This window comes from Miniopterus natalensis, chromosome 6, assembly GCF_054644295.1.
Source record: "Miniopterus natalensis isolate mMinNat1 chromosome 6, mMinNat1.hap1, whole genome shotgun sequence".
In the NCBI taxonomy this organism is placed as follows: domain Eukaryota; kingdom Metazoa; phylum Chordata; class Mammalia; order Chiroptera; family Miniopteridae; genus Miniopterus; species Miniopterus natalensis.
In genome coordinates this window covers 39,305,640-39,317,205 of record NC_142086.1, presented here as the reverse complement: position 1 = coordinate 39,317,205, position 11,566 = coordinate 39,305,640, and the positions used below count along the sequence as shown (strand labels likewise).

The 11,566-nt window shown below is 38.3% G+C and overlaps 1 protein-coding gene across 1 annotated transcript in view; it reads right to left on the bottom strand.

Moving 5' to 3' along the window:
- Positions 1–1,412: 1,412 nt before the first annotated feature.
- GAP43 (growth associated protein 43) overlaps positions 1,413–11,566 on the bottom strand; it is a 94,535-nt gene continuing 84,381 nt past the window's right edge. Inside the window, exon 3 of the mRNA XM_016200242.2 lies at positions 1,413–2,097. Coding sequence (XP_016055728.1) covers positions 2,012–2,097 — 86 coding nt within the window. The 3' untranslated portion in view covers positions 1,413–2,011. The remainder of the gene's footprint in view (positions 2,098–11,566) is intronic.

Here is an 11,566-nt window from a genome sequence, read left to right as displayed (position 1 = left end):
CTTCTCTCAATGAAAGTTGTACGTAATGTTAGTGACAAGGATGACCCCTTGATCTAGTGAGGACTTATCCTTCACACAACATTAGCTTTCTTACAAGTTTTAACCAGGCACCAGCTCCACACAGAGCTAAGTAGAGTAACAAGATGTAGGTTGTACTCCTAAGATCACTTATTTCCATGATCTTTATTATTTGAAGGTTTTGGAACAATTTTCTCTTCCTTGCTATAATATTCTATGTGCAGATGAGTGTAAGAAGCTGATGGGAGTCCATTTTCCATGCCTGTCTATGGGAGGGAACTCAGGGTCAAGCAGTGTATGACTTGTTAGGAATTTGCACCAGGATAGATTTAGGAAATTTAGTTGGCGGGGAACAGCATCAGATACTTCAAGATTTAGGGACATTGCTGTTTCTCATGGGAACTGTTTACCTTCTAATAGAGGGTACGTAGAAAACAGGAACTGGAAAGAAATTTGAAAAGTACAGATATGCTAAATGAACACCATTTCTTTGTATACTATCACCATCCACAAGAACAAGAATGATAACTAATCAAGGTTCTGACAGTTGCCTTGTGTGGGGATAAGTCCAACAGAAGTTAATAAGCAGAAAAAGATAGAATGGGCTGTGTCAATATTTGGGTTAAAACAAATTATCTAAACAAAAGCCTATTGGTTTCTAAGAGTTATGGATGTCTCCATAATATTTACCTCAGCAAAACCTAAAATAACCTTCTATTGGATAATTCTCCTGAGGGATGAAACTACTCTGAGGTGACTTTAGTAAAAGTAAGTCTTAGTGCATATTATGGGTTGAATTGTACCCCTTCTCCCCAAATTCATATGTTGAAATCCTAACCCCTAATACCTCCGAGTGTGACCTTATTTGAAAATAGGGTCTTGACAGAGGTAATAAAGTTAAGATAAGGTCATTGCAGTGGGCCCTACCTAGTCAAATATGACTGGTGTCCTTACAAAAAGGGTTAATTTAGACATAGAAATACCCATAGGCTATGAAGAGAGGTAGAGAAAAGGTGGCCATTTATATGCCAAAGAGAAAGGCTTGGAACAGATCCTACCCTCATGGCCCTCAAAAGGAGCCAACACTACCAACACCTTGATTTCAGACTTCAAGCCTCCAGAACTGTGAGAAAATAAATTTTTGTTGTTTTAGCCACTCAGTCTGTGGTTCTTTGCTACAGCAGCCTAGCGAACTAATACAGCCCACAACCATCCCATCAGGGACCACAGCCATTGGTCCTGACCAGGTCCTTAGGCATCATCAGTCCTTTCTTTGTCAGGGTTGTTGGTGTCACACTGGGAGACCAGGAAGGAGATAAAATGTAAGACTCCAGTTACAGGGGGTGTCAAACCAACTAACGAGAAGGTGGAACAGAAATACAGAGCCATTTGAGTTTGATTACTCTCATGATTTATTAATATTCAGATTGAAAAAGGAGCCTTAGAGCCGCAAGTTACGCTAATTGGCACATTTGCTTTATTTATTTTCAAAACAAAGTGGGTTTTTAGATTATTTTTCCTTTTTGTTCATTCCATCACATTGAAAAGGAGGAAAAGAAAAATGGTTTTGAATTCACTTGATATTTTGGACTCCTCAGATGAACGGAACATTGCACACACACTTGGAACAGAGAGAGAGAGAGAGAGGAAAGTGGACTCCCACAGGGCCACACGCACCAATTCAAAAAACTTGGATACAGTGCAAGAATTTCCCAAAATGATTGGATCATCATTACCAAAAACTCGCCATAACAACACCAAGAAACAAAAAATGTTTAAGCCACACTGTTTGACTTGGGATCTTTCCTGCTTTTTTTTTTTTTTTAAATGTTTGCCACATAGAGAGAAAGAGGGCTAGTGGGTGGGAGAGGAAAGACTCACAGACGTGAGCAGGACAGGAAGGGAAACTTCAGAGTGGAGCTGAGAAGAGGGTGGGGAGAGACAGGGCCCAGGAGAGGGGAGGGTGGGGACGTGGAAAGCCATTTCTTAGAGTTCAGGCATGTTCTTGGTCCGCCTCGAGTTCTTCTTTACCCTCATCCTGCCGGGCACTTTCCTTAGGTTTGGTTTCATCTACAGCTTCTGAGGAAGAAAACAAGGTGGGGGTGGGGAGGGAGAGAAGAGTTAGTATTTTGTCTCATCTGTTCATATGATAGTGCAATGCATTTCTTCTTTTATACCATGTCACAAGAGCTTTAAGATAAAGAGATTCCTATCTTAGCAATATAATTTCCAAGTTCAGAAGAGTTTATCTCCAGAAGATTGTTCAAGGACACATATGAAGAGCTCAGGAACAAAGCTATGATATTTGGAGCAAGGCATCCACACAGAAATTACCCTGGTCTCTAATCTCTTAAGCCTTACAATCAAAGTATCCACACATAAGCTCTTAAGGTAGGGAATCAACAATAATCTTGGATTTCTTTTTCCATCAGTGTCAGACTCATTGTGACAAATACTTTATGTGGATCATTGAATAGCCAACCCAACTCTCTCATCCCTTATTTCTAGTATTATAAAGGCTAGAAAGTGAAATACTTGAATTTCCAGCTCCCCTTAAAGCTAAGGGTGTCCATGTAACACAGTGATGGCCAATTAGAAACAGAATTCCCTGGGGAGGACTCCAGAGGAGGTGTTTGCCTGGTACTTTCTCCCATTCTTGATGACTAAGTCATCAAACAATACCTGGTAGTGTAGCAGCTATTTTGTGATCATCAGACCAAACCTACACACTAAGGATGGTGGAGCAGAAAGAAAAAAAACCCCTGTTACTGTGTGACCATACTATTCCTGGACACTTTCTCTTCAGACTTTTTTTTATTATGTGAGACAAATAACTTACCTCTTTAAACCATTGCAGTTTTTGGTGTCTTGCACTCAAAAATATTCCCAATGAATACACTTATTCATAAGGCAAGGTGACTTTACTAATCGCTCTTCTGTCTGGTTTCCTTATAGAACTCCATTAGTTGATTTCATGCTACAGATAGTCTACTAATATGCCAGCCAGTGGAAAGAGAATTCATTTGCCCTGAAATCACCTGTGTTACTAACCTAAACTTCCTATTTTGGGGTTCCCAAGACCACCCCCCAGCTCAGTGATCTGCTAGAACTCACAAGAATCAACAAGCAGCCCTCTTCATGGATGGGGTTTATTATGGTGAAAGGATACAAAGCAAATCAGGAAAGAGAAAATTTGCATGGGGTGAAGTTTAGAGGAAACCAGGCCCAAGCATCCAATAGTCACAGAGGATAGGATGTGCGTAATTCCTCCAGCAGTGAACTGTGACATGTGTGTGATGTCATCTACTAGGGAAGCTCACTTGAGCTTCCAAATCTGGAGTTTTTACGAAGTTGGTCATGTAGACACTTACTACCTAGCAGTTACCAAATCTAGACTCCCAGAAGGAAAATAGATGTCCAGCATAAACCGCATTGCTGCACAGTTTAGGCACAGTCAACACTCTTAGTTAGGGAATGATGAGGACCCTCTCAAAGTCCAATTTCCCAGATGCCAGTCAAGGGTCAACTTGATAAGCAGGACTTCCTAAGAACTGAGAGATGTTGAGACTAGAGATATGGGGCTTTGTACTTATTTATTTATTTTAGTCTTCTAGTGTTTTTTATTTTATTTTTCAATCACAGTTTACATTCAGTGAAGGTGGGGGTGGGTGGGTGAGTGGGTGGGAAGAGATTAACTAAAGAATGAACCAAAGACACAGACAACAGGGTGGTGAAAGCCTGGGGTGGGGGGAGGGCGGGGGCAGCATGGAAGGGGTCAATAGGGAAAAAAAGGGGACAGCTGTAATACTTTCAACAATAAAGATAAATATATATATTATTTTGTATTACTTTCAGGTGTACAGCATAGTGGTTAGACAATCATATACTTTACAAAGTGATTCCCCCCAAGTATTTCCAGTACCTACCTATACAAAGTTATTGCAATATTATTGACTATATTCCCTATGCTGTACTTCACAACTCGTGACTATATTGTAACTACCAATTTGTACTTCTTAATCTCTTCACCTTTCTCACCCCCTTCCCCTCTGGCAACCACCAGTCTCTGCAGCTATGAGTCTGTTTCAGTTTTGTTTGTTCACTTATTTTGTTCCTTAGATTCCACAGATAAGTGAAATCATATGGTATTTGTTTTTCACTGTCTGATTTATTTTACTTAGCATAATACTCTAGGTTCATACATGCTGTCACAAATGGTAAGATTTTGTTCTTTTTATGGTCAAGTAATATTCCATTGTGGTCTTAATTTGCATTTCTCTGGTGGTTAGTTGAGCATCTTTTCATATGTCTATTGGCCATCTGTACGTTCTCTTTGGAGAAGTGTCTATTCAGTTCCTCTGCCTAGTTTTTAATTGGATTTTTTTGTGTGTTTTTATTTTTTGGTGTTGAGTTGTATGAGTTCATTATAACTTTTGGATATTAACTCCTTATCAGGTGTGTCATTGGCAAATATGTTCTACCATTCAGTGGGTTGTCTTTTCATTTTGTTGATGGTTTCCTTTGCTGTGCAATAACTTTTTAGTTTAATGTAGTCCCAGAAATGAAGTCCTTTATGACCATTAGAAGGGCTCCTAAAAATGTATGTCTCCTTTAGGTCAGTCAGCTATATGTTTATATTGATATAAAGCTGAGCATTTATAGCCAAATAAGACCAATGTTGCTAAACATATTTTTGAAATTCCTTCTTTGGAATGCTATCTAATAATATTTTTAAAAATCTCTTTAGTAGCAGAGAATGTATATCTCCTTGAAAATAGATGAGATTTTTTAGAATTAAATGAAGCTGGTCTTGTAAATAAGGTAGTAATTATGATTTAAAAAATTTATTTTATGATTCATTTTTGACCAAAGTTTTAAAGTCTGATTTATTTGGGGGGTTTGTAACTGACTATAAGTTATATCTAAATTGCAGTCATTTTAGTAAGGCTACAGACTACTAGTCATAAAGATTTTTTTGAGGCCAGATCCTTCCAAAATGACCATTATTAACTCTTAAAGAAACAGTAAACCAATCATATTTTTCAGGAAAATTTTTGGAAGCAACTAACTCAATTCTGATCATCATAATACTTTATATACCAGCAGTGTTCCTCATGGATTACAGAAATTTAGAATGAGAATGAATCATTTAATTTTTGGCCAAAAGAAAGCATCCAGATATATTATAGTGAGGGCTTTCGATAGCGATTTGAAGTATTTTTAGAGAATTTACTTAGTTCCCCAGCCTTGTCCAAAGCTTTGGATACTACAGGTATGCCCAGGATGGTTTACTATCCTTATCAGCTCTAAGAAATAATGTATTTAGTGCCCTCTTCAAACTACAAAAGAATAGAATATTGATATAAACTGTCTAGAAACATGCAGAAGGATTAGCTGTAGGAGCGAGATAACACTTCAAAACTCTCTTCCTAAAATAAAAACTTGGGAGCTATTATGTATGATTTGAGGGAGATTAAAATATTCAAAAGAAAAGGTGGTGGAAATAGGCTGGGTAGGATGAGAAGAATTATATATTTTTGGAATAAAGGGAACAGAATTCAAAAGGGAAAACAAAAGAACAAAGCAATAGGTAACTCTGAGAAGCAGCCATACTTTCTATCCCCTATTGGTGTGGAATCAGGTAAAATCCTCCCAAATTCCCCTACTTGCTTTGCCCGGGCCAAGGAGAAAAGGTGAAACTTGACAAACATTTAATTGTGACAGGAAGTCATTGCTATTTTCTATTAAAAGAGCTTCCATATATACATATTCTCTCCCCATATGCTTCAAAGTATTTGAAATAGATTTATTTATTTATTAAATATATTTTTATTGAGCACCTGCACTTTTATAGGTATTGAGAAGAAGCAGTGAAAACAACAACAAAAAATACCTTTGCTCCTGTTTAAGCCTTCCATAATATACTTTTAACAAACAATGAAATCTATAATCATAGTATGTCAGCAGTGAGAGGGACCTTTAAGATCATCTAGTCATTAAACCATAACTCTTCAAGGGCAACAATACCTATTTTTGTTCAGCTTTGAACTACTAGCCCCCCAGCTCTGCCATGCCCAGCACAGAACCTAGTGCAGGGAAAGCCCTCAACTAGTATTTGTTCAATGCAAGAATGAATGGACTTCCTTATTTCACAGGTGAGGAAACTGAAGTCCAGGCACAGGAAGAGATTTTCCCTAAATCACAAAATTTGCTCATGACCAAGCCAGGACTAACACCTAGGTCTTCTGCTTGTCCAGTTTTCCCATTACATTAGGTTGCCAAACTCTACCAGAAGAAGTTCCGGTCAAATCTGTTCTATCAATTCAGCACTCAAAACCAAGTATCTAGGGTTCACAAAACTTCTGTGATTAAAAACAAGTTGTTGTTCTACAATGTAAAATATAAATCATAAAATTAAAACATAAAGTTCAGTTAGTTGACTACAAAAGGGAACATGTCAGTCAGCTGGGACTCAAGTCAGTTGAAGACACATAATTCTATAAACATCATATTTTATATGAGATGAGAGTAATTTTATACTTGTTTGATATTATTGTTATTATTGAATACTAAATAAAGGGGGTATCTTTGTGTTAGATGAAGGGATAACTAACTAGTAAAAAAAATATGTCGTCAGTGGATTCAATGAAATTCTTATAGGTCACCAAGAGATTATGGATAGGAAAAAATCTAAAGTAACAACCTTTTATAATCACAAAAGTGAGGTAAGCTAAGAACTCATAAAAATATTTAAAAAAAAAATAAACCTACATACAAATGAAGGAGATAGCAATCAGATATGCACCACACGCCTGCTCTAGTTAGAGCCACTTTGATTGGAGACTGCACATGAGTTTTAAAAAGGTTTGAACCTCAGACAAAGGGAAACAGAATCTGAGTTATACATAAATGGGTCCTTTTAAGCCTGAACGTCAGCAAGAATTTCTGGAGATTGCTAACTTGCTCTTTCTCTCACTGATGCTAACTAGAGACAAATTAGTGCAGTTAATAAATCATGTTAACCATATAGTTTCATATCTACATTTTCTTACCTGCTCTATTCAGCAGCCTCTCCACCTGGAAAGAACCATGAATTATGACTTTCCTGGCCTCTTGTATAAAGCATTTAGCTATAGCTAACATATTTGACCTCTTACCCTATGTTCAGAACAGTTCTAAGTATTCCATTCTATGTCATTTTATTTAATTCTCACAGGTACCTTAATCATCCCATTTTATAGTTGGGAAAGTGAGGCACAGTAAGATGAAGTAATTTACCTAAGACCACACTGTTTGTGAATGGCAGCAGTGAATTCTAACTTGGGACAGAGCCATCTAGGTAGCTTCTACTTTAGATTGCCCTCCCTGCCCTTAACTTTGATCAAAAAGAATGGGTGTTCCCAGAGTGGGAGCTGGAGCAGGGAGTCCACGGGTATGTAAGCCCGGTGCCTACAAAGTCTGAAAACCATTCTTGCTAAAAGGAACTTAGAATGAAGGGAAGAATCCTGATTAGCCTTGGATAATATAAAATCTTGTCTTGGTACTTTCTGGCACTAATTGAATAATTTTTAAATGCTAGAAATGAGTTAATATGTACAGTAATCTTTAGTATTTTGTGCAGAAACTTTGATCATCACAGTGAGTGGCAAAGATAGATGAATGGCTGAGGCCAGCTGGTCACTCTAATTATCATGATCCAATTAGGGTAATTAATCACATTCCCCATCTAGAGGATCAGCCTCCCACTGAGATAGTTATTGCTTAAGAAGAAGCTGTAGAAGGTAAAGATTAAGTGACATGTTCAATACCAAGTGACACAGAATAAGTGAGTGGAAGTGCATGGTCTGAAGCTGGCAAATGAGGAAAGCCTGGAGTTGCTGATATGACAGCTGAAATCCAGCAAGATAAAGAGTGGAAAATGTTTTTGCTTTTTCAGTTGGCTCTGAATATACTTTTATTTATATTAAACAAAAAAACCTAATGCTAATAAAGTTCAATTAGATGTTTATCTAATAATAATACTGTAATTTTGGTTAAGACATTACAAGAGCAAGATTCAATTATTCACAGGATATATATCTCTATATCTGTCTATCATCTATCTATCATCTATCTATCTATCTATCTATCTATCTATCTATCTATCTATCTATCTATCTATCTATCATCTATCAATCATCTATCATCTTAGGTGACCAGTAAACTTAACCTGTCTAAGAATCATTAATATTCTATCTCATGAAAGCTTCTCTCCACAATTCAGTCTTCACCAAGGAAAATCAACCCTCAAATTCAGTTTTATTATGAGATGGAATATGCCCCCCCAAAAAACAAATGATGTTGCATTTTAGTGGTTGGGTCTAAAAGGGGTGAAAAGGTTTTTTTAAATAAAATTGGGCAGTTTGTATAATTATTTATATTAAACATTCTTTAAATTCTAAAAAATTACAGTCTGTCGATTTTTACAGATGCTGTTAGAATCTGGTAAAGAGCTACAACCTTCTCTGGCCTTGACATTTTAACCTTAACAAAAACATTCCTTTTTCCAGGCCCAAATATCTCTTAGAAATCACCATGTTCTCTAGCAGTCTCCATGTATTTCATCATTTTCTGTATTAACTTAAAAACAGAGAATGAATATCATAGACAGTAAAGTCATATATTCTTAATGTTCTAGAGTTGAAGGATGCTGCCAAAGAGAAGAAAAACATATAAATTCACTCATTTATTCATTCAGTGAAAGGTCTTGGGTCATAGTTACTATGTGCCATGCATTGTTCTACACACTGCAAACACAGCAGCGGTGATAAAGCAATGAAAACACCAAGCAACCATCTCTACCTCCTTGGAATTTGTATGCTAGTAATTACTGTTGTGTGTATTGCTTGTTGGAGAAGGGGTGGTAAAGGAAGACGTAGTAGCTAGGTAAGAACTCAGCCCAAAGGGGCATGATTTCTCCAGGGCCATTTCCGGATTTTCAAAGTTGAATATCTTGAATGAATCCCATAAGTTTTGAAACAGGAAAAAACCCCTAGTAGTTTCACACTCTGGATTCACAACAACTATTCTTAAAAAAAGATCAAGACCTCATTAAGACAGCAATAAAAATGGAAGCCATTTCTCTACCCCTTTGAAACAGTGTGGGGGTAGCCTTAGATTAAGGTAACCCACGGATGCTTTCACAGTGATCCTTGAAAAATGTACACCAAACTGGCTCTCTGATCCTTGCTGACATAGGTTCTGGAAGCAGTTCTTGCCTCATGCATTCCATTCATTTCCTCGAAAGGGTGAGAATAGCACGTCTGCACATTCTGTTGGTGAACAAATACCAGGAGCATATGCGCAGCCAGGCAGCCGGCTGCAGTGCTGCTGGAGGGATGGCGGTGTTCCCAGCTGCCATCGCCTACGCGGAGCTCTAATGGCCCTGTTTACTGGCTCCGGTCCAGGCCCCTCCACAGCCCTACATTACTGAAATTAGGTTGAGTGGATTTCCGAGTAAAACATTACCTCTTGGGACCTGCCCAGCTCCCCCCAGCCTTGTCAACATTGATTAAATAGAAGCTGCTATCATCCTGGGGCCATGCCCACAATTACTCTACCAGTCACCACTGGGCTGGGGTGTTTGCTCCTTTCCTTTTTATTTTCATCTTTCTTGAATATTAAGTATCATCATCTCAAAGGCTCAAAGGAAAGTAATAAAAAACATTCTTCAGCTAGCTCACACATGTCCCTCTTGTTACTTACATGGTCTTCCTCTTGGGCTGTGTACCAGATGTGGATCTGAAGCCTGATGATGGCTTTTGGTGGTCACTGGGATCCACATGTTATGCTTTTCATGATCATATTTTATATTTCAAGCTTCCTTCAAAGCACTGAACCGCTGTATACCATTTTGATGTCAAAGGAATGGTGCAAATATCACCTATGTCCCCTCCTTGTTTTCTGAGCCTTTGAAAAAAGAGTATAATCCTATTGCATATAACACTATTCACTTTAGGATTTCATAGAGTAACAAGAAGAATTTAACCAAGAAGAAAACTCAGAGGCAGCATGGTAGGGTCTCAGTGATATCTGAAACATACTACTTCTCTCAGAAGTTGAGGCCTAGGATCGATGATTTATGTTCTAGCCTTGACAAATGGGGAGTTAGCAATAACGATGATGGCTCCTCTGACACTGAGAAATTTGGAGAAAGGCCATGTCAGGGATAGGAAAGTGATATGAAATTGAATATTGTCAATAGCGATGATTAGAAACAGTTCAGCCTAGAAATTAAGTTTGTTTTGTTCTTTTCTATAAAATTGTACATATATTTTTAAAAGTTCAAAATGTTATCTGACCAGAGTTCAACTCTGCATTTCCCCTTTTGCTTCATAGTATCCCAGGTGAGGAGTACCCTACCCAGGAGAAAATCTTAGGTGCATCTCTCTAGCTTTTACAAACTCACATTAATGTGAAAACCTGGCCACACGTAAAACCAGTGGTGGGGGCTCTGGGGAACTGAAAAGTGCAGGCAGTGCCTATCGACATTTAAAAATAGTAAAACACTCATTGGACAAATAAAAGGGGGCGAGGTGTCTGGAGTAATACTCTGAAATTATACCAGGAAGATACAGTGTGGGCTCTGATTCAAACGGAAGAGGTTCCCTCTAATCAGAATGAAAGATAGTCATATCTGTGTTCAAGAACTAACTTAAATCAGGAGTCCTGAATAACAGTGCTGCCTTTTCAATTTTGCTAAATTTAAATTACTCACATTTCAAGACTCTTTTAGCGAATGAAGTAAAAAATAGTGACTATTTCAGATTTTATAAATGGGCTACCAAAGCAAAAAGGGATAGCAAGAAATCATTTATCTTTATTATCTCTCCCCTCACTTGCCTTCAAATATTCTGAACATGTTTACAGTCCTACTTATGGCTTCCAGATGTTCTACCTTCCTCATTGCAGATGCTGTTGGGGACCCTGTCAGATGCCTTTCACCAGCCCATGCATCCATTGCCCAGCTGTTGCAGGTGTTGGCTGCTAATGCCCACATCTGCTCCTTGTTAGGAGATGTGTGAAGCAACTCAACCTGAGGTGCCTGAGAGGTCATGTTCCCTTTTCACCCCATGACTCCAGAGCCCTTGCTTTTGGGCAAAACAATCTCTATGGTCCAATTTGTGCTTCAGAGCTCTCTGTGGGATCAGGCTGAGACTACATTTTTCCTGATCCCACTTCTTAGCTATTTACTTCCCTGGCCTCTCCTCTTTTCTCACTCACTTATAGATTTCCATCAATAGAGCATTTGCACAAGATTCCCTTCTCAGGGTCTGATTCTAGAGAATGGGACCAAAGTTATTCTTTTAACCCAAAATCAAGGACTGGAGTTGGAAGGCAAGCCAGTGAGTTGACCTAGTCAACGTATCTATCAAGTGCTGCTTAACCTTCCCTCGTGGCCCAGCTCAATTGTTCTTTCCACACCTCCAAACCTACCCTAGGCAGAAGTAATCACTTCCTTCCCTCAGTTTCTATGGAAATTACATCCTTACATTATATACCAGTTTGT